Genomic DNA, 27,907 nt, shown 5'->3' with positions numbered 1-27,907 from the left:
CATTCACATCACTTCCTGCCCCAGTGGAGCTTCCAATCTATATTCCCTACCACATGGACACACAGACACACTCGGGTTAATTTGTCACCAGCCAATTAACCTATCAGTATGTTTTTGGAGTGTGGGACGAAGCCAGAATACCCGCAGGAAACCCATGGAAAAAAAATGAAGAGAACATACAAATTCCATATATGTATGCCCTGACTGTGAATTAAACTCATGACCTCGGTGCTGAGAGCCTGTAATGCTAACCACTACACAAAGCGTGCTGCCCCTACGCTGTCACAATTCCTCCCTAGCTGGCCAGTCATACAAGAAGAGAGGAGGGCAGGGCTCAACCATTGGTGACTTCAGTGGCCCTGTAAGCTCACAGTGAACATTCCGCTAGGGTGTCCGTTAATTATCAATTCTTAAAGCAGCAGTATATTTAGAAACAAGTGCCTAGATGCCAAGTTGTATGGAAATGAAGCCATACGTCCATATGCCTAAGTACAGAAATGCCGGTGAATGGCTGACCACGAGTAAGCAGACAGGAGGGGTCATCGTGATATAAAGCTACAAGTCTCCTTACCAGATCTGTACCCAAATGTAACCTACATATTAAAAACCTGTGTACAGAATAGGAGTATGTGAAATTACGTGAATAAATAATAATCCATGCATTATTTATTGTTGAACGTTGCACGCTTAAGGTGGCTGAATTGGCATTCTGTATAGAGTTCAGCAATACTGGAAATGTACACATATCAGAGGGGTCGCTACAGTAGCTTCAGATAAGAGAGAGACCGGGAGATGGGACGAACACACCAGATTTATAATCCACTAGCAGCCTGTTTTATACCCCAAATAATTTACAGCCAGGTCAGCAGAGGGATACCCTTCTATTGTCCAGTTACTAGGTGAAAGGTGATAGTGTTCCAACATCATTGGCGATCAAATGCACAGGTGTGCGGCAAGATCACCAGCGTCATTGTAAAAGTTAGGTTACGGGAAATGGTACGCTAACAGCCGGAAAGTAGAGTGCGATGCCAATTTCTCGGGGTAGCAACACTTAATTCCAGTGAAGGGACGACGGTGGTGACAGCAGCATCAGAACGTCACATGATTTTACACTGTAATGGTCACGAATGTCTGCAGAGATACAGTCTGGGCAAAGACAGACCTGGAGGACGTCATTTGTACCTAAACTTAGGTAGGTTCTGCAAGGTTCATTATGCAGGAAAGTCTACGATTTTCAGTATTTGCCTCTGATAGATTCAAGTCATGTATTTTATTACTAATTGCACAGTACCACTTCCCTGGTCTCCATCGGATGCAATGCTTAGCGTTTCAGGAAGGAAAGTATATAAACTTCAACACGATTTGTATTCATCCAAATGTTATGTGACATACCCGCAATCAGATCAATGACATTATATAACAGAGAGCATGACCTATAGTTCTCTACACAGGATAGAAAGCCTCCAGAGGATTCCTATAGAGCACATCTCTGGTGTTTAATAGGAAATAACAGTAAATGTGGATATTGTACAACATCAGTCCAGGATAAGCTACAATATTGTGACATTTCATCATTGGGGGGGGGGGGGGGGGGGTATTTGCATTTCCACAAAGGTCGTTTAAAACGGAGAAAGAACTTCAAGAAGTGACGACCAACCCTGAAGACCGACCACAAACACAGAAAAGGAGATTGTGCAGCACCCTTCTTTAATCCACAAGTAACCTCTTTGCCCCGTAGTGAATCCTCTGGTGTTTTGAGACGTTTGACTGATTTGAAAAACATTTACCGCACTCGGGACAGGGATACGGCTTCTCCCCGGTGTGAACTACCTGGTGTTTGATGAGGTTTGACTTGATAGCGAAACCCTTGCCGCATTCGGAGCACAGGAAGGGTTTTTCCCCGGTGTGGATCCTATGGTGCTTAACCAGATTTGATTTGCTGGTAAAACCTTTCCCGCAGTCCGAACAGCAAAAAGGTTTCTCCCCGGTGTGAATGATTTGGTGTTTGACAAGGTCCGAGCTGCTGGTAAAACATTTCCCGCACTCCGTGCAGGAGTAGGGTTTTTCCCCGGTATGAATTCTCTGGTGCGCCACCAGATTGGTGTTGGTTGAAAAACACTTCCCGCAGGAAGAGCAGGGAAACGGTTTCTCCCCGGTGTGCGTCCTCTGGTGAGCCACCAGCTCCGAGTTGCAGGTGAACTCCTTGCCGCAGTCGGCGCAAGTCACTACCCTGCCGGAGTGCATTCGCCGGTGCTTGACGATCCCTGACTTGCTGGTGAAGGTTTTACCGCACAGAGTGCAGTCATACAACTTCCGGGTGGTCTCTTGAGGCACGGAGACCGAATTGCTGACAAATATCGAGTCGTAGTCAATACGCATGAAGTCTGCCCGTGGACCTTTGGCGCCTTCTCCTTCTGCTTCTCCTTTAGCGCGGACCGATGTGAAGTCGGTCTGGGTGTGCTCCGAGCGGGTGTAGATCTTGGCGCCGTCTTCCTTCTTAATGTAAGCGGAGCTGCATTCCGTCTGCGCGTGCTCCGTACACGCGTCAGAGTCTGCGAGGTTTCCTCCACCTTCACCGCAGCCCGAATTCTCCGCCACATATCTCACCGGCTGCCCCTTCCTCTTTCTAGTCTTGCAGATTGTTGTACACTGTCCACCATGATGGAGGTCAACGATGCTTTTAGTTTCGCAAACTCCCGCATTGAGGGGCGGCTTCAAATCTGATGAGAGACAATAATGAGTTACAAGTTCATAATAAATAGCAGGAACAAAGACGCTACAATCTTCTAGTATAGAAACAGCTAGTGGCCAAACTAAACCTCTATAACGATAGAGATATATATATATATATATATATACATACATACACACACACATATACATACATACATACATACACCTTGTTTTAGTTTTCCTTCTGCTGATAAACCAACTGTTCTCAACTAATAATAATAATAATAATAATAATAACCTGCCCAAACCTTCCTATGTTATACAATTTTACTACTAGGTATGGACGGCCATCGACGGCTAAAAATAAGATTTTACTCACCGGTAAATCTATTTCTCGTAGTCCGTAGTGGATGCTGGGAACTCCGTAAGGACCATGGGGAATAGACGGGCTCCGCAGGAGACTGGGCACTCCAAAAGAAAGATTAGGTACTATCTGGTGTGCACTGGCTCCTCCCTCTATGCCCCTCCTCCAGACCTCAGTTAGGATACTGTGCCCGGAAGAGCTGACACAATAAGGAAGGATTTTGAATCCCGGGTAAGACTCATACCAGCCACACCAATCACACCGTACAACTTGTGATCTAAACCCAGTTAACAGTATGAAATATAACTGAGCCTCTCAACAGATGGCTCAACAATAACCCTTTAGTTAGGCAATAACTATATACAAGTATTGCAGACAATCCGCACTTGGGATGGGCGCCCAGCATCCACTACGGACTACGAGAAATAGATTTACCGGTGAGTAAAATCTTACTTTCTCTGACGTCCTAGTGGATGCTGGGAACTCCGTAAGGACCATGGGGATTATACCAAAGCACCCAAACGGGCGGGAGAGTGCGGATGACTCTGCAGCACCGAATGAGAGAACTCAAGGTCCTCCTCAGCCAGGGTATCAAATTTGTAGAATTTAGCAAACGTGTTTGCCCCTGACCAAGTTGCAGCTCGGCAAAGTTGTAAAGCCGAGACCCCTCGGGCAGCCGCCCAAGAGGAGCCCACTTTCCTCGTGGAATGGGCTGTTACTGATTTAAGATGCGGCAATCCAGCCGCAGAATGCTCCAGCTGAATTGTGCTACAAATTCAGCGAGCAATAGTCTGCTTAGAAGCAGGAGCACCTATTTTGTTGGGTGCCTACAGGATAAAAAAACAAGTCAGTTTTCCTGACTCCAGCCGTCCTGGAAATATAAATTTTTAAGGCCCTGACTACGTCCAGTAACTTGGAATCTTCCAAGTCCCTAGTAGCCGCAGGCACTACAATAGGTTGGTTCAAGTGAAAAGCTGATACCACCTTAGAAACTGGGGACGAGTCCTCAATTCTGCCCTATCCATATGGAAAATCAGATAAGGGCTTTTACATGACAAAGCCGCTAATTCTGACACACGCCTGGCCGAAGCCAAGGCCAATAACATGACCACTTTCCACGTGAGATATTTCAAATCCACAGTTTTAAGTGGCTCAAACCAATGTGATTTTAAGAAAATTAACACCACGTTGAGATCCCAAGGTGCCACAGAAGGCACAAAAAAGGGGCTGAATATGTAGCACTCCCTTTACAAATGTCTGAACTCCAGGCAGTGAAGTCAGTTCTTTCTGGAAGAAAATCGACAGAGCCGAAATCTCGACCTTAATAGAACCCAAATTTAGGCCCATAGTCACTCCTGACTGTAGGAAGTGCAGAAAACGACCCAGCTGAAATTCCTCTGTTGGGGCCTTCCTGGCCTCACACCACGCAACATATTTTCGCCAATACGGTGATAATGGTTTGCGGTTACTTCTTTCCTGGCATTTATCAGCGTAGGAATGACTTCCTCCGGAATGCCCTTTTGCTTTAGGATCCGGAATTCAACCGCCATGCCGTCCAACGCAGCCGCGGTAAGTCTTGGAACAGACAGGGCCCCTGCTGTAGCAGATCCTGTCTGAGCGGTAGAGGCCATGGGTCCTCTGATATTATTTCTTGAAGTTCTGGGTACCAAGCTCTTCTTGGCCCATCCGGAACCACGAGTATCGTTCTTACTCCTCGTTTTCTTATTATTCTCAGTACCTTTGGTATGAGAGGCAGAGGACGGAATACATAAAACAGACTGGTACACCCACGGTGTCACTAGAGCGTCCACAGCTATTGCCTGAGGGTCCCTTGACCTGGCGCAATATCTAGTTTTTTGTTTAGGCGGAACGCCATCATGTCCACCTGTGGCCTTTCCCAACGGTTTACCAACAGTTGGAAGACTTCTGGATGAAGTCCCCACTCTCCCGGGTGTCGGTCGTGTCTGCTGAGGAAGTCTGCTTCCCAGTTGTCCACTCCCGGAATGAACACTGCTGACAGTGCTAAGACGTGATTTTCCGCCCATCGGAGAATCCTTGTGGCTTCTGCCATCGCCATCCTGCTTCTTGTGCCGCCCTGTCGGTTTACATGGGCGACTGCCGTGATGTTGTCTGATTGGATCAGTACCGGCTGGTTTTGAAGCCGAGGCCTTGCCAGACTTAGGGCATTGTAAATGGCCCTCAGTTCCAGAATATTTATGTGTAGGGACGACTCCTGACTTGACCAAAGTCCTTGGAAATTTCTTCCCTGTGTGACTGCCCCCCAGCCTCGAAGGCTGGCATCCGTGGTTACCAGGACCCAGTCCTGTATGCCGAATCTGCGTCCCTCTTGAAGATGAGCACTCTGCAGCCACCACAGTAGAGATACCCTGGTCCTTGGAGACAGGGTTATCAGCCGATGCATCTGAAGATGCGATTCCGACCACTTGTCCAAGAGGTCCCACTGAAAGGTTCTTGCATGGAACCTGCCGAATGGAATTTTTCTTCGTAAGAAGCTACCATTTTCCCCAGGACTCGTGTGCAGTGATGCACCGATACCTGTTTTGGTTTCAGGAGGTCTCTGACTAGAGATGACAGCTCCTTGGCTTTCTCCTGCGGGAGAAACACTTTTTTCTGTTCTGTGTCCAGAACCATCCCCAGGAACAGCAGGCGTGTGGTAGGAACCAGCTGTGACTTTGGAATGTATAGAATCCATCCGTGCTGTTATAGCACTTCCCGAGATAGTGCTACTCCGACCAACAACTGCTCCATGGACCTCGCCTTTATAAGGAGATCGTCCAAGTACGGGATAATTAAAAATAAGAATTTACTTACCGATAATTCTATTTCTCGTAGTCCGTAGTGGATGCTGGGGACTCCGTCAGGACCATGGGGATTAGCGGGCTCCGCAGGAGACAGGGCACATCTAAAAAGCTTTTTAGGTCACATGGTGTGTACTGGCTCCTCCCCCTATGACCCTCCTCCAAGCCTCAGTTAGGTACTGTGCCCGGACGAGCGTACACAATAAGGAAGGATCTTGAATCCCGGGTAAGACTCATACCAGCCACACCGTACAACTTGTGATCTGAACCCAGTTAACAGTATGATAACAAAACGAAGTAGCCTCTGAAAAGATGGCTCACAACAATAGTAATAACCCGATTTTTGTAACAATAACTATGTACAAGCATTGCAGACAATCCGCACTTGGGATGGGCGCCCAGCATCCACTACGGACTACGAGAAATAGAATTATCGGTAAGTAAATTCTTATTTTCTCTAACGTCCTAGTGGATGCTGGGGACTCCGTCAGGACCATGGGGATTATACCAAAGCTCCCAAACGGGCGGGAGAGTGCGGATGACTCTGCAGCACCGAATGAGAGAACTCCAGGTCCTCTTTAGCCAGAGTATCAAATTTGTAAAATTTTACAAACGTGTTCTCCCCTGACCACGTAGCTGCTCGGCAAAGTTATAATGCCGAGACTCCTCGGGCAGCCGCCCAGGATGAGGCCACCTTCCTTGTGGAATGGGCATCTACATATTTCGGCTGTGGCAGGCCTGCCACAGAATGTGCAAGCTGAATTGTACTACAAATCTAGCGTGCAATAGACTGCTTAGAAGCAGGAGCACCCAGCTTGTTGGGTGCATACAATATAAACAGCAAGTCAGACTTTCTGACTCCAGCCGTCCTAACTATATATATATATATATATATATATATATATATTTTTAGGGCCCTGACAACGTCTAGTAACTTGGAGTCCTCCAAGTCCCCAGTAGCCGCAGGCACCACAATAGGTTGTTTCAGGTGACAACGCTGACACCCCTTTAGGAAGAAACTGGAGACGAGTCCCAGTTCTGCCCTGTTCAAATGGAAAATTTTAATATGGGCTTTTGTAAAACAAAGCCGCCCATTCTTTTTGACAATCGCCTGGCCGAGGCCAGGACTAACAACATGGTCACTTTCCATGTGAGATATTGGTCAACAGCATGGTCACTTTCCATGTGAGATATTTCAAATCCACAGATTTGAGCGGTTCAAACCAATATGATTTTAAGGAATCCCAACACTATGTTGAGATCTCACGGTGCCCCTAGAGGCACAAAAGAACTGTATATGGAATACACCCTTTACAATCTGGACTTAAGGAACTGAAGTCAATTTTTTCTGGAAGAAAATCTACAGGGCCGAAATTTAGATCTTAATGAACCCCAATTTGAGGCTCAAAACACTCCTGTTTTCAGGAAGTGCAGAATCGACCTAGTTGAATTTCCTTCGTGGAGCCTTCCTGGCCTTACCCACGCAACATATTTTCACCACATGTGGTGATGACGTTGTGCGGTCACCTCCTTCCTGGCTTTGACCAAGGTAGGTATGACCTCTTATGGAATGCCTTTTTCCCTTCAGAATCCGGTATTCAACCGCCATGCCGTCAAACGCAGCCGCGGTAATTCTTGGAAAAGACATGGTACTTGCTGAAGCAAGTCCCTTCTTAGCTCCCCAGGCCCTTAGTCCTCTGTGAGCATCTCTTGAAGCTCCGGGTACCAAGTCCCTCTTGGCCCATCCGGAGCCACTAGTATAGTTCATACTCCTCTATGTCTTATAATTCTCAATACCTTGGTTATGAGAAACAGAGGAGGGAACCCATACACTGACTGGTACACCCACGGTGTTACCAGAACATCCACAGCTATCGCCTGAAGGTCTCATGACCTGGCGGAATACCTGTCCCGTTTTTCGGGCGGGACGCTATCATGTCCACCTTTGGTCTTTGCCAACGGTCCATAATCATGCTGAAAAACTTCCCTATGAAGTTTCCACTCTCCCGGGTGGAGGTCATGCCTGCTGAGGAAGTTTGCTTCCCAGTCGTCCACTCCCGGAAAGAACACTGCTGACAGTGCTATCACATGATTTTCCGCCTAGCGAAAAATCCTTGCAGTTTTGTCACTGCCCTCCTGCTTCTTGTGCCGCCCTTTCTGTTTACGTGGGCGACTGCCGTGATGTTATCCCACTGGATCAATACCGGCTGACCTTGAAGCAGAGGTCTTGCTAAGTTTAGAGCCTTATAAATTTGCTCTAAGCTTATTTATGCAGAGAGAATTCTCCAGACTTAATCACACTTCCCTGGAAATTTTTTCCCTGTGTGACTGTTCTCCAGCCTCTCAGGCTGGCCTCCGTGGTCACCGGCATCCAATCCTGAATGCCAAATCTGCGGCCCTCTAGAAGATGAGCACTCTGTAATCACCACAGGAGAGACACCCTTGTCCTTGGATATAGGGTTATCCGCTGATGCATCTGAGGATGCGATCCGGACCATTTGTCCAGCAGATCCCACCGAAGAGTTCTTGCGGGAAATCTGCCGAATGGAATTGCTTCGTAATAAGCCACCATTTTTACCAGGACTCTTGTGCAATGATGCACTGACACTTTTCCTGGTTTTAGGAGGATCCCGATTAGCTCGGATAACTCCCTGGCTTTCTCCACTGGGAGAAACACGTTTTTCTGGACTGTGTCCAGAATCATCCCTATGAACAGTAGACGTGTCATCGGAAAAAGCTGCGATTTTGGAATATTTAGAATCCACTCGTGCTGTCGTAGAACTACTTAAGATAGTGCTACTCCGACCTCCAACTGTTCTCTGGACCTTGCCCTTATCAGGAAAGCGTCCATGTTTCCTTTTAAGAAAAATCATCATTCCGGCCATTACCTTGGTAAAGACCCGGGGCGCCTTGGACAACCCAAACGGCAGCGTCTGAACTGATAGTGACAGTTCTGTACCAGGAACCTGAAGTACCCTTGGTGAGAAGGGCAAATTTGGACCTGTAGGTAAGCGTCCCTGATATCCAGTGACACCATATCGTCCCCTTCTTCCTGGTTCGCTATCACTGCTCTGAGTGACTCCATCTTGATTTGAACGCTTGTATGTAAGTGTTCAAATATTTCAGATCTCACCGAGCCGGTTGGCTTCAGTACCACAATATAGTGTGGAATACTACCCCCTTCCATGTTGTAAGAGGGGTACTTTGATTATCACCTGCTGGGAATACAGCCTGTGAATTGTGTGAGGGGGAGATGTCTCGAATTTCCAATGTACACCTGGGATACTACATGTAGGATCCCGGAGTTCCCTTGCGAGTGAGCCCCCTGCGTACTGAAACTCTTGAGATGACCCCCTACCGCACCTGAGTCCGCTTGTACGGCCCCAGCGTTATGCTGCGGACTTGGCAGAAGCTGTGAGGGGCTTCTGTTCCTGGGAATGGGCTGCTTGCTGCAGTCTTCTTCCCTTTCCTCTACCCCTGGGCAGATATGACTGGCCTTTGCCCGCCTGCCCGTATGGGGACGAAAGGACTGAGACTGAAAAGACTGTGTCCTTTTTTGCCGATATGTGATTCGGGGTAACAAAAGGTGGATTTTTCAGCTGTTGCCATGGCCACCAGGTCCGATGGACCACCCCTTTATACGGCAATACTTCCACATGCCGTCTGGAATCTGCCTCACCTGACCACTGTCGTGTCTTCGTCTGGCAGATATGTACATCACATTTACTCTTGATGCCAGAATGCAAATATCCCTCTGCGCATCACGCATATATAGAAATGCATCCTTAAAATGCTCTATAGTCAATAAAATCTTGTCCCTGTCAAGGGTATCAAAATTTTCAGTCAGGAAATCCGACCAAGCCCCCTCAGCGCTGCACATCCAGGCTGAGGCGATTGCTGGTCGTAGTATAACACCAGTATGTGTGTATATACTGTCATGATATTTTTCAGCTTCCTATCAGCTGGCTTCTTGAGGGCGGCCGTATCTAGAGACGGTAACGCCATGTTTTTATAAGCGTGTGAGCGCCTTATCCACCCTAAGGTGTGTTTCCCAACTCGCCCTTACTTCTGGCGGGAAAGGGTATACCGCCCATAACTTTCTATCGGAGGAACCCCACGTATCATCACACACTTCATTTAATTTATCTGATTCAGGCAAAACTACAAGTAGTTTATTCACACCCTACAAAATACCCTTATTTGTGGTACTTGTAGTATCAGAAATATGTAACAGCTCCTTCATTGCCCTTAACATGTAACTCGTGGCCCTAAAGGAAAATTACGTATGTTTCTTCACCGTCGACACTGGGGTCAGTGTCCATGTCTGTGTCTGTCGACCGACTGAGGTAAATGGGCGTTTTTACAAGCCCCTGACGGTGTCTGAGACGCCTGGACCGGTACTAATTTGTCCGCCGGCCATCTCATGTCGTCAACCGTCTTGCAGCGTGCTGACATTATCACGTAATTCCATAAGTAGACCATCCATTCCGGTGTCGACTCCCTAGAGAGTGACATCAACATTACAGGCAATTTGCTCCGCCTCCTCACCAACATTTTCCTCATACATGTCGACACACACGTACCGACATACAGCACACACACAGGGAATGCTCTGATAGAGGACAGGACCCACTAGCCCTTTGGGGAGACAGAGGGAGAGTTTGCCAGCACACACCAAAAGCGCTATAATGTATATAACAACCCTAGAAGGTGTTGTTTCTATATATGCGCTCTTAATATATCATTATATCGCCAATTTATGCCCCCCTTCTCTTTTAACCCTGTTTCTGTAGTGCAGTGCAGGGGAGAGTGGGAGCCTTCCTCACCAGCGGAGCTGATCAGGAAAATGGCGCCGTGTGCTGAGGAGAATAAGCTCCGCCCCCTTTTCGGCGGGCTTTACCTCCCGGTTTTTTAATAACTGGCCTGGGTTAAAATACATACATATAGCCTTAATGGCTATATGTGATGTATTTATTTGCCAAATAGGTATTTATATTGCTGCCCAGGGCGCCCCCAGCAGCGCCCTGCACCCTCCGTGACCGTGTCAGTGAGCCGTGTGACAACAATGGCGCACAGCTGCAGTGCTGTGCGCTACCTCTCTGAAGACTGTGAAGTCTTCTGCCGCCTGTTTCCGGACCTCCGTTCCGCCGTCTTTCTTCAGCGTCTGTAAGGGGGATCGGCGGCGCGGCTCCGGGACGAACCCCAGGCTGACCTGTGTTCCGACTCCCTCTGGAGCTCAGTGTCCAGTAGCCTAAGACTTCAATCCTCCTGCACGCAGGTGAGTTGCAAGTCTCTCCCCTAGGTCCCTCGTTGCAGTGATCCTGTCGCCAGCAGGAATCACTGATTAGAAACCTAAAAAAAAACTTTACTAAATAGCTCCTTAAGAGAGCCATCCAGTTTGCACCCTTCTCGGACGGGCACAAAAACCTAACTGAGGCTTGGAGGAGGGTCATAGGGGGAGGAGCCAGTACACACCATGTGACCTAAAAAGCTTTTTAGATGTGCCCTGTCTCCTGCGGAGCCCGCTAATCCCCATGGTCCTGACGGAGTCCCCAGCATCCACTAGGACGTTAGAGAAAACTCCCTTTTTTCGAAGGAGTATCTTCATTTCTGCCATTACCTTGGTAAAGACCCTCGGTGCCGTGGACAGTCCAAACGGCAGTGTTTGGAATTGGTAATGGCAATCCTGTACCACAAATCTGAGGTACTCCTGGTGAGGATGTAAATGGGGACATGTAGGTAAGCATCCTTGATGTCCAGGGATACCATGTAATCCCCCTCCTCCAGGCTTGCAATAACCGCCCTGAGCGATTCCATCTTGAACTTGAATTTTTTTATGGGTCTCACCGAACCGTCCGGTTTCGGTACCACAAACAGTGTGGAATAGTAACCCCGTCCTTGTTGAAGTAGGGGCACCTTGACTATCACCTGCTGGGAATACAGCTTGTGAATTGCCTCTAGCACAGCCTCCCTGCCTGAGGGAGTTGTCGGCAAGGCAGATTTGAGGAACAACGGGGGGGAGACGCCTCGAATTCCAGCCTGTACCCCTGAGATACTACTTGAAGGATCCAGGGATCCACCTGTGAGCGAGCCCACTGATCGCTGAAATTTTTGAGGCGGCCCCCCACCGTACCTGGCTACGCCTGTGGAGCCCCCGCGTCATGCGGTGGACTCAGAGAAAGCGGGGGAAGAATTTTGATTCTGGGAACTGGCTGACTGGTGCAGCTTTTTCCCTCTTCCCTCGTCTCTGTGCAGAAAGGAAGCGCCTTTGACCCGCTTGCTTTTCTGAAGCCGAAAGGACTGTACCTGATAATACAGTGCTTTCTTAGGCTGTGAGGAAACCTGAGGTAAAATGTTTTCTTCCCAGCTGTTGCTGTGGAAACGAGGTCCCAGAGACCATCCCCAAACAATTCCTCACCCTTATAAGGCTCTATGTGCCTTTTAAAGTCAGCATCACCTGTCCAGTGTCGGGTCTCTAATACCCTCCTGACAGAATGGACATTGCATTAATTCTGGATGCCAGCCGGCAAAATATCCCTCTGTGCATCCCTCATATATAAGACGACGTCTTATGTTCGCAAAATAGTATCCCTGTTTGACAGGGTTACCGACGACGCTGCAGCAGCACTATCTGCAGGTCTCAGTCTAGTACCTGAGTGTGTAAATACAGACTTCAGGATAGCCTCCTGCTTTTTATCAGCAGGTACCTTCAAAGTGGCCGTATCCTCAGACGGCAGTGCCACCTTTTTTGACAAACGTGTGAGCGCCTTATCCACCCTAGGGGATACCTCCCAGCGTAATTTATCCTCTGGCGGGAAAAGGTACGCCATCAGTAACTTTTTAGAAATTATCAGTTTCTTATCGGGGGAACCCACGCTTTTTCACACTTCATTCACTTATGGGATGGGGGAACAAAACACTGCCTGCTTTTTCTCCCCAAACATAAAACCCTTTTTTAGTGGTACTTGGGTTAATGTCAGAAATGTGTAACACATTTTTTATTGCCGGGATCATGTAACGGATGTTCCTAGTGGATTGTGTATATGTCTCAACCTCGTCGACACTGGAGTCAGACTCCGTGTCGACATCTGTGTCTGCCATCTGAGGGAGCGGGCGTTTTTGAGCCCCTGATGGCCTTTGAGACGCCTGGGCAGGCGCGGGCTGAGAAGCCGGCTGTCCCATAGCTGTTACGTCATCCAGCCTTTTATGTAAGGAGTTGACACTGTCGTTAATACCTTCCACCTATCCATCCACTCTGGTGTCGGCCCACAGGGGGCGACATCCCATTTATCGGCATCTGCTCCGCCTCCACATAAGCCTCCTCATCAAACATGTCGGCACAGCCGTACCGACACACCGCACACGCACAGGGAATGCTCTGACTGAGGACAGGACCCCACACAGCCCTTTGGGGAGACAGAGAGAGAGTATGCCAGCACACACCAGAGCGCTATATAATGTAGGGATAAACACTATCACTGAGTGAATTTTCCCCAATAGCTGCTTGTATAAACAATATTGCGCCTAAATTTAGTGCCCCCCCTCTCTTTTTAACCCTTTGAGCCTGAAAACTACAGGGGAGAGCCTGGGGAGCTGTCTTCCAGCTACACTGTGAAGAGAAAATGGCGCCAGTGTGCCGAGGGAGATAGCTCCGCCCCTTTTTCGGCTGACTTTTCTCCCGCTTTTTTATGGATTCTGGCAGGGGTAATTATCACATATATAGCCTCTGGGGCTATATATTGTGATTATTTTGCCAGCCAAGGTGTTTTTATTGCTGCTCAGGGCGCCCCCCCCCCAGCGCCCTGCACCCTCAGTGACCGGAGTGTGAAGTGTGTATGAGGAGCAATGGCGCACAGCTGCAGTGCTGTGCGCTACCTTGGTGAAGACTGAAGTCTTCTGCCGCCGATTTTCCGGACCATCTTCATGCTTCAGGCTCTGTAAGGGGGACGGCGGCGCGGCTCCGGGAACGAACACCAAGGACGGGTCCTGCGGTCGATCCCTCTGGAGCTAATGGTGTCCAGTAGCCTAAGAAGCCCAAGCTAGCTGCAAGCAGGTAGGTTCGCTTCTTCTCCCCTTAGTCCCTCGTTGCAGTGAGCCTGTTGCCAGCAGGTCTCACTGTAAAATAAAAAACCTAACATATACTTTCTTTCTAGGAGCTCAGGAGAGCCCCTAGTGTGCATCCAGCTCGGCCGGGCACAGAAATCTAACTGAGGTCTGGAGGAGGGGCATAGAGGGAGGAGCCAGTGCACACCAGATAGTACCTAATCTTTCTTTTAGAGTGCCCAGTCTCCTGCGGAGCCCGTCTATTCCCCATGGTCCTTACGGAGTTCCCAGCATCCACTAGGACGTCAGAGAAAACAGCAATGGATGGTGGTCTTGGCATTGATGGTGGAGATCCAATCGCTCTCCACCATCAATGGCACAAATGTTTGCTTTCTTTCTCCCTAGCGCCGGAAATACTGAGCCTGGCTCCGCCCCTCAATGTGACCTATGAAGCCACACCCCCATTTATGAGTGGCTCACTGTTCAGTGAATAACAGACCAGGGATGACCACCCCCTCCTTGTATTTACTGGTGCCTACAAGGGTCACACCCAGAATAAGCAAAGCAGTTCTGGAGACACTTAGGGTGTAATTGAATCGACCCCCCTGTGTGTCTATTGCATTTATGCAATTCATTGTCCTGGCCCTCTATACATGGGCTATAGCAGAGGTTCTCAAACTCGGTCCTCGGGGGCACACACAGTGCATGTTTTGCAGATAACCCAGCAGGTGCACAGGTGTATTAATTACTCACTGACACATTTTAAAAGGTCCACAGGTGGAGCTAATTATTTCACTTGCGATTCTGTGAGGAGACCTGCAAAACATGCACTGTGTGTGCCCCCGAGGACAGAGTTTGAGAACCTCTGGGCTATAGAGTAGCTCAAACAATATATACACACAGGAGGACACACTATGGCCAAAGTGCCCCGCTGTGGAATACAGGTAGAAGAACAGTGGCCCCAGATCTGCAAGCACATTTACAACGTTCCACCAGCACATAACGCAGCGTACATTTCTGAGAAGTGCCCCTCACACCTACTGGCTCGCTGCGTAATATTTCCTCTCGGTGTAACCAGGGCCGGTTCTTGCCCTTGTTGCACCACGGGCAATAATATAGGGGCGTGGCTTCACATGGGGGAGTGGTCAGTTACGCCCCCATTTTTCCCCCTTGAAGCGCCGCTGAAAGAAATAAAAAGAAAAATGTATACTTATGATCCACGCTCCTGATTCCAGACCGCTGCAGACCTCCGCCGGCGCCGCTCTTCTCTCCTCGGATCTATGGGAGAGACGTCAGTCATGACGTCTCTCCCATAGCACAGCACAGACACTAGAGGTCAATTATGACCCCTAGCGTCTGTGCCACAATGCTGTGCGGTGCGCGATGACGTCATCGTGCACCGCACAGCAAAGGTCCTCTCCACGAAGGGAAACTAGACGCGTAGCGTCTGGTTCCCTTCGCAGCGGGGGACCTGCAGGGGGCACTGCGGGGGGCACAGTGGCAGATCTTGCCATGGTGCGGCGCACTCCAGATGGCTCCGGCACCCTCCGGAAGGCGGCGCCCCGGGCAAAAGTCCTGCTTGCCCGTGGCAAGATGCACTACTGGGTGTAACCAGCATCACTTTGTCCCCACACCGACTGGCAGGAGGTAAAATCCTATATCTCTGAGGCAGCATCCTACCACAAACGTTACTCTGACTGCCCCAGAGATATAATCTGCCGTACCGGCATCTCAGGACCTGTCCGAATGCTCACAGCACCACAAAGTATTTCAGCTAATGAGCGTGTTGGGAGGCAGTGACCTGTTAGTGTGGACAGGGCTGCAAGTGACAGTGGCAATATCATGATGTAAGAACAGGAATGAAGACAGCAGGGAGCCACAGACTAAGAGTTATACAGTGGAAGGAGCAACGGAAGCAGCAGAAAGCCACAGACTGGGAGTTATATAGTGGAAGCAGCAAGGCCGCCCAGCAGCAGAGTAATGATGTGAGGAGGGGAGTGGAGGTAGCAGGAAGCCACATGCTGAGAGGTAAAAAGTGGAAGTAGCAGGGTCCCCGAACAGCACAGAGTAATGATGTAAGGAGAGGAATTAAGGCAGATGGAAGCCAGAGACTGATAGTTATATAGTGGAAGGAGCATGGTCTCCCCAGCAGCACTGAGTAATGATGTAAGGAGAGGAATGGAGGCAGATGGAAGCCACAGACTGATAGTTATATAGTGGAAGGAGCATGGTCTCCCCAGCAGCACTGAGTAATGATGTAAGGAGAGGAATTGAGGCAGATGGAAGCCACAGACTGATAGTTATATAGTGGAAGGAGCATGGTCTCCCCAGCAGCACTGAGTAATGATGTAAGGAGGGGAATGGAGGCAGATGGAAGCCACAGACTGATAGTTATATAGTGGAAGGAGCATGGTCTCCCCAGCAGCACTGAGTAATGATGTAAGGAGAGGAATTGAGGCAGATGGAAGCCACAGACTGATAGTTATATAGTGGAAGGAGCATGGTCTCCCCAGCAGCACTGAGTAATGATGTAAGGAGAGGAATTGAGGCAGATGGAAGCCACAGACTGATAGTTATATAGTGGAAGGAGCATGGTCTCCCCAGCAGCACTGAGTAATGATGTAAGAAGAGGAATGGAGGCCACAGACTGATAGTTATATAGTGGAAGGAGCATGGTCTCCCCAGCAGCACTGAGTAATGATGTAAGGAGAGGAATGGGGGCAGATGGAAGCCACAGGCTGATAGTTATATAGTGGAAGGAGCATAGTCTCCCCAGCAGCACTGAGTAATGATATAAGGAGAGGAATGGAGGCAGATGGAAGCCACAGACTGATAGTTATATAGTGGAAGGAGCATGGTCTCCCCAGCAGCACTGAGTAATGATATAAGGAGAGGAATGGAGGCAGATGGAAGCCACAGACTGATAGTTATATAATGGAAGGAGCATGGTCTCCCCAGCAGCACTGAGTAATGATGTAAGGAGAGGAATTGAGGCAGATGGAAGCCACAGACTGATAGTTATATAGTGGAAGGAGCATGGTCTCCCCAGCAGCACTGAGTAATGATGTAAGGAGAGGAATGGAGGCCACAGACTGATAGTTATATAGTGGAAGGAGCATGGTCTCCCCAGCAGCACTGAGTAATGATGTAAGGAGAGGAATGGAGGCAGATGGAAGCCACAGGCTGATAGTTATATAGTGGAAGGAGCATGGTCTCCCCAGCAGCACTGAGTAATGATATAAGGAGAGGAATGGAGGCAGATGGAAGCCACAGACTGATAGTTATATAGTGGAAGGAGCATGGTCTCCCCAGCAGCACTGAGTAATGATGTAAGGAGAGGAATGGAGGCCAAGACTGATAGTTATATAGTGGTAGGAGCATGGTCTCCCCAGCAGCACTGAGTAATGATGTAAGGAGGGGAATGGAGGCAGATGGAAGCCACAGACTGATAGTTATATAGTGGTAAGAGCATGGTCTCCCCAGCAGCACTGAGTAATGATGTAAGGAGGGGAATGGAGGCAGATGGAAGCCACTGAGAACAAAAACACCCCCTCTCTCCTGCCCACTTCCTGCATTTCATATATTAACACAGGGCTAGGCAACCTATGGCACTGCAGCTGCTGTGAAACTAAACATCCCAGCATGCTCTGCTCCAGTTGTAGTTTACCATAACAGCAAAACAGTTGCAGGGCATGCTGGGATGTGTAGCATCACAACAGCTGGAGTGCCACAGGTTGACTACCGCTGATCTAACACATTTAGTGTTGCAATCAATATTTTAAGCATACTCGATATTCTTATGATATTTTATATGTCACTTTTAAACACAGGGCATATATCCTAATGGAAAATCCATGCAGCAGTCACACAGTTCTTGTATTACTGAAGAAAAGACTATTACACACATAGCAGAGACCAAGACCAAGCACTAAGTCTGGGTGACCCGTCACTCTTTAGGGTGTGAGCTGAACTTGTGATTCACATTGGACACAGACTCCTAGCGTATACAGTGAATTTATGATTCTAGGCGTATATGTTGACATATGACTCAAATGTACGCCAACTTGTGACCCTTAATGATAGTTAATGACATTGTTTTAATAACGAAGCTTTCTGATTTAATTTCAATGTGGCTTCCAGTAATCAGAGATCTCACTGAAATGAATGGGAAATCCTTCCTGCTTGCATTCACTAATGGATATCCAAGCATGTGAAAGAGTAAAGTATACTGACTCCTTATTGAACAGTTTGCGGACATATGTGAGGGGTGCAATCAATTTGCTGGGTGTCGGGATTCCAGCGGTCAGGATACCGACGCCGGAATCCTGACAGCTGACAATGCCGACAAGTGGAATCCCAGCGTACAGGGGCTAATCGCACTCGTGGGTGTCCATGACACCCAGAGAGTGAGGATAGAACCTTTGGCGAGCGCAGCGAGCAACCGAGCCCACAGCGTGGCAAGCGCAGCAAGCCTACAAGGGGTCTCTTTGTGCTCGCACCGCTGCCGGAATCAAATAAATCCACGAACTGGACTATAATTACATCCTGTCTTACCCAGTGATCTCAGAGTCTGGTGATTCTCCACCATCAAGTCATCCATATTATTAACTGTGTCTCTTCCTAGTCGCTCCCACTCCTCCATGGAAAAATTTAGACTGACATCTTCATTTCCCTGGGGAACCTGAAACATACAATGATACAGTCATCACCCAGACACCTCCCCTGGTGTTACTGTATAATGTCCCATTCCCAGCAGTCACCTCTCCAGTCAGCAGCTGAATGATCTTGTTGGTGAGTTCCAGGATCTTCTGGTCATTGTGCCTCCCATGTATCAGTGAGTGAGGTGAAGGCACCGCGATGGGGCTCTGGGTCCTGCTCAGTCCTCCTGGCACACGAGGACAACTGCTTGGTGTGACACTGTCACCAGACTTCTTCACAACAATATAATCCTATGTATTGAAAACACTAGTAAATAAAAATTGTGCAAGGAGAGAGACACCCTCCATAAAAACGTGTTCCATCCCGGACGCAAGTACATCCACTCACTGGAATGCACCTACGTTGATATTCCCAAAACCCCTCACCTCCCCAGTCAGGTCCCTGTGTTAGTAATAGAGATAAGAGTGATGTCACTGTGACACTCCCAGACCCCCTCACCTCTCCAGTCAGGTCCCTGTGTTAGTAATAGAGATAAGAGTGATTCCACTGTGATGCTCCCAGACTCCCTCACCTCCCCAGTCAGGTCCCTGTGTTAGTAATAGAGATAAGAGTGATGCTCCCAGACTCCCTCACCTCCCCAGTCAGGTCCCTGTGTTAGTAATAGAGATAAGAGTGATATCACTGTGGCACTCCCAGACCCCCTCACCTCTCCAGTCAGGTCCCTGTGTTAGTAACAGAGATAAGAGTGATGTCACTGTGACACTCCCAGACCCCCTCACCTCTCCAGTCAGCAGGTAGAGGATCTCCAGGGTGAGGTTTAATATCCTCTCAGGAATTTGACCTTTGTCCATCCTCAGTAAGTTAGTAGTGGGACCACCCTTAAATTATGTTTCCCTTCAGGTATCTGAAGTCTACTATACTTTTTTTTCTCCCACCTGCAGTAATAGAAAATACATGAATTAAATACAAAATGCAATACAATTTGGACGAATAAACGCTGTTCCATATAGAGGTGTGCGTAACACCACACTGTGTGCGAGAGAAGCCTCCCATCAGTAACCCGATTGTAATGCCCTGATTCGCTATTTCTAGCCTGCCTACTTCAAAATTGGACACACATGGGCATCCAGAAGAATTATACAACAGGAGCATTCATACAGTGCAAGCTTGGGCAGACGCACCTCACCACCCTTCTGTCTTAATCATTCTTACAGTATAGTCGTATATGTTGGTGCTTTATAAATATATAAAAAACAATTCTACTATTCTGCCTGTACTCATTCACCTCCATCTTCCCAAAGCAGACGGTAATCAGCCTATAAACAGTGGGTGACTGATCCGCACCGGATCCCTCTGTAGCTCCCTGGATGACTGGTGCCAAGAGTGTAGGAGCCATCTCTGTGGGCACTTGAGCAGCCCCAATATTTGTGCTTCTACTTCCATGAACCATGTTTGCACTCAATGTTTCCAGTAATGAGGGTGCACCCAAACACTTTATTTTTTAAATTCTCTTATGGTGAAGAGACCAGCATGTATTTTATACAGAAACCATGTTTTATGCTTGGTGCCCTGGGCTGTGGGGACTCCATGTCAGCAGAGGGTTGGGGGAGGAGAGGTCAACAGTATGGGAGGAAGAGCCATGATCCTCCCAAGTCTGCAGGTGGATGGAGAGGTTGAGCGTTCCTATGTCATGTCAGCAGAGGAGGAGGGTGCTGAAGAGTCTCAGAGTCAGCAGTTAACTTTAGGTCTTGAGGACTAGGGTAATGTATCTGCAGAGGGTTCTGGGTTGACAGGGCGTCACCATGTTAGCTGAGGGGAATGGGGTTCTGAGGAGACGTGATATCAGCAAAGGCAGGGTATTATACTGGGGAGACAGCAGAGAGGGGTGGTAGCCTGGGGGATACCCCAAGTCAGGGGTTCCGGTGCGTGGTGGATACGTCAGCAGACTGGGAGGGAGGGAGGGAGGGAGGGGCGACAATTAGAAGGGGGATAATCAGGTGGGAAACATCAGCAAATGGGGTGGGGGGCCAATCAGAGGTGAATACAGGTCAGCAGAGGGGGGTGGGGGGCATTCAGGTGGGAAACATGTCAGCAAAGGGGGGGACAAGCGGGGGGGGATACAGGTCAGTCTAGGGTGGGGGACAAGCAGGGGGGAGGCAGGTCAGCAGAGGGGGGGGGGGAGAAAGGTACATGTCAACAGAGGGGGTTGGGGGACAAGTAGGGGGGGGGGGGGATACAGGTCAGCAGAGGCAGGTGGAGACAATCAGGTGGGAAATATGTCAACAGAGGGGGGGTTGGATTATTGGGGAGGTACCATCTCAGTATGAGGGGCAGGTGAGGTGCTGTGTCAGCAGGAGGGGGAACCAGAGACCCCATGTCAGCAGGTTGGGAGATCACATGTGCAAGGAGGGGGGGCTGGGGATGCCCCATGTCAGCACACAGGGGGCAGGATTGTGAGGAACCTATGACAGCAGCAGAGACCCTATGTCAGCAGAGTACAGGCCTCTCCCTATCTAGAAGCTCCGGTTACTCTGCTGGCCAGGTTATAGCACACACAGGGTCCCGGCAGCACACACTGACCTGCAGCTGCTCCTCTCCTCTAATCACCGGGCAGACACAACGAGCGGAAACCATCCCCCGGAATCATAATGCTCATCACAACTTCCAGCAACCTCCTCCTTACACCTGTCCTCACTCCGTGGCGGCCGCCATCTTCCCGTCTCCCGCATAGGGATGTATAAGCAATGGGCGTCACATGCATGGCGGAGACCCCTACCACTTCCTGACTTTGCGTTACCCTGTTCGCACGTAGCTCCGCCCCCTGGTGACGTGCCTCCTCCCCTAGTGACGTCAGAAGGTCCCTTCTCCAACTCCGATATAGAATCAACCATAGAATCAACCGTTCCAGGCCTCCCCCCCTTCATCGCTCTGTCACCGGCAGGGTTCTCATTACAGTCGCTCAGTGTCACATGACCTAACTTGTGGTTGGGGGGAGTGTCACCATGGCCTCTGCTTCTTCTGTGGAACTATAAGTCGCAGCATACAAACATGGCCAGCCAAGGCTTAGAAGGCCATGCTGGAACTTATAGTGCCAGAGCAGCTAGGATTGAGCAGAGCATTATGGGGTAAATTTACAAGTGATGTTGGCCATAACAACCAATCAGATTCTGCTTAACGTTGATCTAGCTGCTTCTAGAAGATAATACATAGAATCTGATTGGTTGCTATGGGCAACATAACCAGTTCTAAAAACCTCATACCTTAGTAAATTTACCCTTATGAGAATGGAAGGTCTTTATGAGACTTGTAGTCACACAAAACCTATTGCCACCAGGATACCTCCCAACCAGGGACGTGCAGTCAGGGGAGGCAGTGCCTCCCCTGTCATAAATGATTAAAATAATAAGAATTTACTCACCGGTAATTCTATTTCTCGTAGTCCGTAGTGGATGCTGGGAACTCCGTAAGGACCATGGGGAATAGCGGGCTCCGAAGGAGGCTGGGCACTCTAGAAAGATCTTAGACTACCTGGTGTGCACTGGCTCCTCCCACTATGACCCTCCTCCAAGCCTCAGTTAGGTACCGTGCCCGGACGAGCGTACACAATAAGGAAGGATTTTGAATCCCGGGTAAGACTCATACCAGCCACACCAATCACACCGTACAACTCGTGATATGAAACACAGTTAACAGTATGAAACAATAGAGCCTCTCAACAGATGGCTCAACAATAACCCGATTTAGTTAACAATAACTATGTACAAGTAATGCAGATAAACCGCACTTGGGATGGGCGCCCAGCATCCACTACGGACTACGAGAAATAGAATTACCGGTGAGTAAATTCTTATTTTCTCTAACGTCCTAGTGGATGCTGGGAACTCCGTAAGGACCATGGGGATTATACCAAAGCTCCCAAACGGGCGGGAGAGTGCGGATGACTCTGCAGCACCGAATGAGAGAACTCCAGGTCCTCCTCAGCCAGGGTATCAAATTTGTAGAATTTTGCAAACGTGTTTGCCCCTGACCAAGTAGCTGCTCGGCAAAGTTGTAAAGCCGAGACCCCTCGGGCAGCCGCCCAAGATGAGCCCACCTTCCTTGTGGAATGGGCATTGACAGATTTTGGCTGTGGCAGGCCTGCCACAGTATGTGCAAGCTGAATTGTACTACAAATCCAACGAGCAATAGTCTGCTTAGAAGCAGGAGCACCCAGCTTGTTGGGTGCATATAGGATAAACAGCGAGTCAGATTTTCTGACTCCAGCCGTCCTGGAAACATATATTTTCAGGGCCCTGACAACGTCTAGCAACTTGGAGTCCTCCAAATCCTTAGTAGCCGCAGGCACCACAATAGGCTGGTTCAGGTGAAACGCTGACACCACCTTAGGGAGAAACTGGGGACGAGTCCTCAATTCTGCCCTATCCATATGGAAAATCAAATAAGGGCTTTTACAAGACAAAGCCGCCAATTCTGATACTCGCCTGGCAGAAGCCAAGGCCAATAACATAACCACCTTCCATGTGAGATATTTCAGATCCACGGTTTTTAGTGGTTCAAACCAAAGTGATTTTAAGAAAACTCAACACCACGTTGAGATCCCAAGGTGCCACAGGAGGCACAAACGGGGGCTGACTATGCAGCACTCCTTTTATAAATGTCTGAACTTCAGGTACTGAAGCTAGTTCTTTTTTGAAAGAAAATCGACAGAGCCGAGATCTGTACCTTAATGGAACCCAATTTAAGGCCCATAGTCACTCCTGCTTGCAGGAAATGCAGAAATCGACCTAGTTGAAATTCCTCTGTTGGGGCCCTTTCGGCCTCACACCATGCAACATATTTTCGCCATATGCGGTGATAATGAGTTGCTGTAACCTCTTTCCTGGCTTTAGTAAGCGTAGGAATTACTTCCTCCGGAATACCCTTTTCCTTCAGGATCCGGCGTTCAACCGCCATGCCGTCAAACGCAGCCGCGGTAAGTCTTGGAACAGACAGGGCCCCTGCTGCCGCAGGTCCTGACTGAGTGGCAGAGGCCATTGGTCCTCTGATATAAATTCTTGAAGTTCTGGGTACCAAGCTCTTCTTGGCCATCCACGAGTATCGTTCTTACTCCTCGCCTTCTTATTATTCTCAGTACCTTTGGTATGAGAGGCAGAGGGGAGAACACCTAAACCGACTGGTACACCCACGGTGTTACCAGAGCGTCCATAGCTATCGCCTGAGGGTCCCTTGACCTGGAGCAATATCTTTTATAGCTTTTTGTTAAGGCGGGACGCCATCATGTCCACCTGTGGCCTTTCCCAATGGTGTACAATCCTATTGGAAGACTTCTGGAGGAAGTCCCCATTCTCCCGGGTGGAGGTCGTGTCTGTTGAGAAGATCTGCTTCCCAGTTGTCCACTCCGGGAATGAACACTGCTGACAGTGCTAACACATGATTTTCCGCCTATCGGAGAATCCTTGTGGCTTCTGCCATCGCCATCCTGCTTTTTGTGCCGCCCTATTGATTACATGGGCGACTGCCGTGATGTTGTCTGATTGGATCAGTACCGGCTGGTTTTGAAGCAGAGGCCTTGCTGGCCTCAGGGCATTGTAAATGGCCCTCAGATCCAGAATATTTATGTGTAGGGAAATAACCTGACTTTACCAAAGTCCCTGGAAGTTTCTTCCCTATGCGACTGCCCCCCAGCCTCAAAGGCTGGAATCCATGGTCACTAGGACCTAGTCCTGTATGCCGAACCTGCGGCCCTCTTGAATATGGGCACTCTGCAGCCACCACAGTAGAGATACCCTGGTCCTTGGAGACAGGGTTATCAGCCTATGCATCGGAAGATGCGATCCGGACCACTTGTCCAACAGGTCCCTCTGAAAAGTTCTTGTATGGAACCTGCCTAATGGGATTGCTTCGTAAGAAGCTACCATTTTTCCCAGGACTCGCGTGCAATGATGCACCGCTACCTATTTTGGTTTCAGGAGGTCTCTGACTAGAGATGACAACTCCTTGGCTTTCTCCTCCGGGAGAAACACTATTTCTGGTTTATGTCCAGAACCATCCCCAGGAACAGTAGACGTGTCATAGGAACCAGCTGTGACTTTGGACTGTTTAGAATCCACCTATGCTGTTGTAGCACTTTCCAAAATAGTGCTACCCCGACTACCAACTGCTCCTTGGACCTCGCCCTCATAACGAGATTGTCCAATTACGGGATAATTACAACTCCCTTTTTTTGAAGGAGTATCATCATTTCGGCCATTACCTTGATAAAACACCCTCGGTGCCATGTACAGTCCAAACGGCAGTGTCTGGACTTGGTAATGGTAATCCTGTACCACAAATCTGAGGTATTCCTGGCGAGGATGGTAAATGGGGACATGCAGGTAAGCATCCTTGATGTCCCGGGATACCATGTAATCCCCCTCGTCCAGGCTTGCAATAACCGCCCTGAGCGATTCCATCTTGAACTTGAATTTTTTTATGTTCAAGGATTTTAAATATAAAATGGGTCACACCGAACCATGCGGTTTCGGTACCCCAACCCGTGTGGAATAGTAACCCCGTCCTTGTTGAAGTAGGGGCACCTTGAGTATTACCTGCTGGGAATACCGCTTATTAATTGCCTCTAGCACAGCCTCCCTGCTTGAGGGAGTTGTCAGCAAGGCATATTTTAGGAAACGGCTGGGGGGAGACATCTCTAATTCCAGCTTGTACCCCTGAAATACTACTTGGAAGAAACAGGGATCCACCTGTGAGCGAGCCCACTAATTGCTGAAATTTTTGAGGCGGCCCCCCACCGTACCTGGCTACACCTGTGGAGCACCCGCGTCATGGTGTGTACTCACAGGAGGCGGGGGAAGAATCTTGATTCTGGGAACAGGCTGACTGGTGCAGCTTTTTCCCTCTACCCTTGTCTCTGTACAGAAAGGAAGCGCCATTTGACCCGCTTGCTTTTCTGAAGCCGAAAGGACTGTACCTTTTTCTGTGAGGAAACCTGAGGTAAAATTATTTCTTCCCAGCAGTTGCTGTGGATACGAGGTCCCAAAGACCATCCCCAAATAATTCCTCACTCTTATAAGGCTCTCTATGCGCTTTTTAAGTCAGCATCACCTGTCCAGTGACAGGTCTCTAATACCCTCCTGACAGAATGGACATTACATTTATTTTGGATGCCAGCCGGCAAAATATCCCTCTGTGCATCCCCCATATATAAGACAACGTCTTTAATATGTTTTTATGTTTGCCAACTATTATCCCTGTTTGACAGGGTCACCAACCACGCTGCAGCAGCACTATCTGCAGGTCTCAGTCTAGTACCTGAGTGTGTAAATACAGACTTCAGGATAGCCTCCTGTTTTTTTTTTTTTTTTTTTATCAACAGGTACCTATTAAAGTGGCCGTATCCTAAGACGGCAGTGCCACCTTTTTTGACAAACGTGTGAGCGCCTTATCCACCCTAGGGGATATCTCCCAGCGTAACTTATCCTCCTGGCGGGAAAGGGTACGCCATCAGTAACTTTTTATAAATTACCAGTTTCTTAACGGGGGAACCCACGCTTTTCACACACTTCAATTATTCATCTGATGGGGGAACAAAACACTGCCTGTTTTTTCTCCCCAAACCTAAAACCCATTTATAGAGGTTAAAGTCAGAAATGTATAACACATTTTTTATTGCCGGGATCAAGTCACGGATTGGATTGTGTATATGTCTCCACCTTGTCGACACTGGAGTCAGACTCTGTGTCGACATCTGTGTCTGCCATCTGAGAGAGCGGGCGTTTTTGAGCCCCTGATGGCCTTTGAGACGTCTGGGCAGGCGCGGGCTGCGAAGCCGGCTGTCCCACAGCTGTTACGTCATCCACCCTTTTATGTAGGGAGTTGACACTGTCGGTTAATACCTTTTACCTCTCTATCCACTCTGGTGTCGGCCCCACAGGGGGCGACATCACATATATCGGCCTCTGTTCCGTCACCATATAAGCCTCCTCATTCAACATGTCGACACAGCCGTACCGACACACCGCAGACACACAGGGAATGCTCTAAACGAGGACAGGACCCACAAAAGCCCTTTGGGGGGACAGAGTGAGAGTATGCCAGCACACACCAGAGCGCTATATACTGCAGGGACTAACTGAGTTATGTCCCCTATAGCTTTATATCTATATATATAATGTATACTGCGCCTAAATTTAGTGCCCCCTCTCTCTTTTTTTAACCCTTGTAGACTGCAGGGGAGAGCCAGGGAGCTTCCCTCCAACGGAGCTGTGAGGGAAAATGGCGCCAGTGTGCTGAGGAGATAGGCTCCGCCCCTTTTTCGCGGCCTATTCTCCCGTTTTTTATGGACTTCTGGCAGGGGTATTTACCTCATATATAGCCCCTGGGGCTATATATTGAGGTATTTTTGCCAGCCAAGGTGTTTTTATTGCTGCCTCAGGGCGCCCCCCCCCAGCGCCCTGCACCCTCAGTGACCGGAGTATGAAGTGTGTGAGAGGAGCAATGGCGCACAGCTGCAGTGCTGTGCGCTACCTTGGTGAAGACTGAGTCTTCATACCGCCGATTTTCCGGACCATCTTCTTGCTTCTGGCTCTGTAAGGGGGACGGCGGCGCGGCTCCGGGACCGAACATCAAGGCTGGGCCTGCGGTCGATCCCTCTGGAGCTAATGGTGTCCAGTAGCCTAAGAAGCCCAATCCGGCTGCAAGCAGGCGAGTTCGCTTCTTCTCCCCTTAGTCCCTCGCTGCAGTGAGCCTGTTGCCAGCAGGTCTCACTGAAAAGAACAAATTCTAAGACTATAACTTTCTAAGAGCTCAGGAGAGCCCCTAGTGTGCATCCAACCTCGGCCGGGCACGAAATCTAACTGAGGCTTGGAGGAGGGTCATAGTGGGAGGAGCCAGTGCACACCAGGTAGTCTAAGATCTTTCTAGAGTGCCCAGCCTCCTTCGGAGCCCGCTATTCCCCATGGTCCTTACGGAGTTCCCAGCATCCACTAGGACGTTAGAGAAAATAGAAAGAAGATACTTATGACACATATGATGTGTCATAAGTATGTGCTTACCCTTTATATTATTTTAATCATCTTTTTATGTAAAAAAAACAGTTTTACTTATGAATCAGAGGCACCGCTTTCGGTGCCTCCCGCTGGCTATGTGAGAGGGCCGGAAGCGGGGGGCGGGGCCAGGCATCGGGCAGTAAAAGCCCATTACAAAAACCCCTGCAAGCGGCACCCAGAGCCGGCCATAGGTATAGGCAAACTAGGCAATTGCCTAGGGCATTTGATATGCCTAGGGGCATCAGCAGATTCTGCTGAGTAAAATGATATGTGGCATGCCTATATTCTGTGTGTGGCATTTCATA

The 27,907-nt window shown here is 49.0% G+C and overlaps 1 protein-coding gene across 1 annotated transcript; it reads right to left on the bottom strand.

The window, feature by feature from the left end:
* Window positions 1-648: 648 nt before the first annotated feature.
* On the bottom strand, window positions 649-21,322 carry LOC135054758 (zinc finger protein 17-like). Its single transcript, XM_063958064.1, has 5 exons — window positions 21,139-21,322; window positions 19,338-19,493; window positions 18,660-18,848; window positions 18,454-18,580; window positions 649-2,720 (listed from the first exon to the last, which is right to left on the bottom strand). The coding sequence occupies exons 2-5, from the start codon at window positions 19,407-19,409 to the stop codon at window positions 1,708-1,710; spliced, it is 1,401 nt and encodes a 466-aa protein (XP_063814134.1). The 5' UTR covers window positions 19,410-19,493; window positions 21,139-21,322; the 3' UTR covers window positions 649-1,707.
* Window positions 21,323-27,907: the final 6,585 nt, after the last annotated feature.

The sequence above is a fragment of the Pseudophryne corroboree genome, chromosome 3 (assembly GCF_028390025.1).
Source record: "Pseudophryne corroboree isolate aPseCor3 chromosome 3, aPseCor3.hap2, whole genome shotgun sequence".
Taxonomy (NCBI): domain Eukaryota; kingdom Metazoa; phylum Chordata; class Amphibia; order Anura; family Myobatrachidae; genus Pseudophryne; species Pseudophryne corroboree.
Note: the sequence above shows the minus strand (reverse complement) of the source record. Positions and strands in the feature narration are given on the sequence as shown.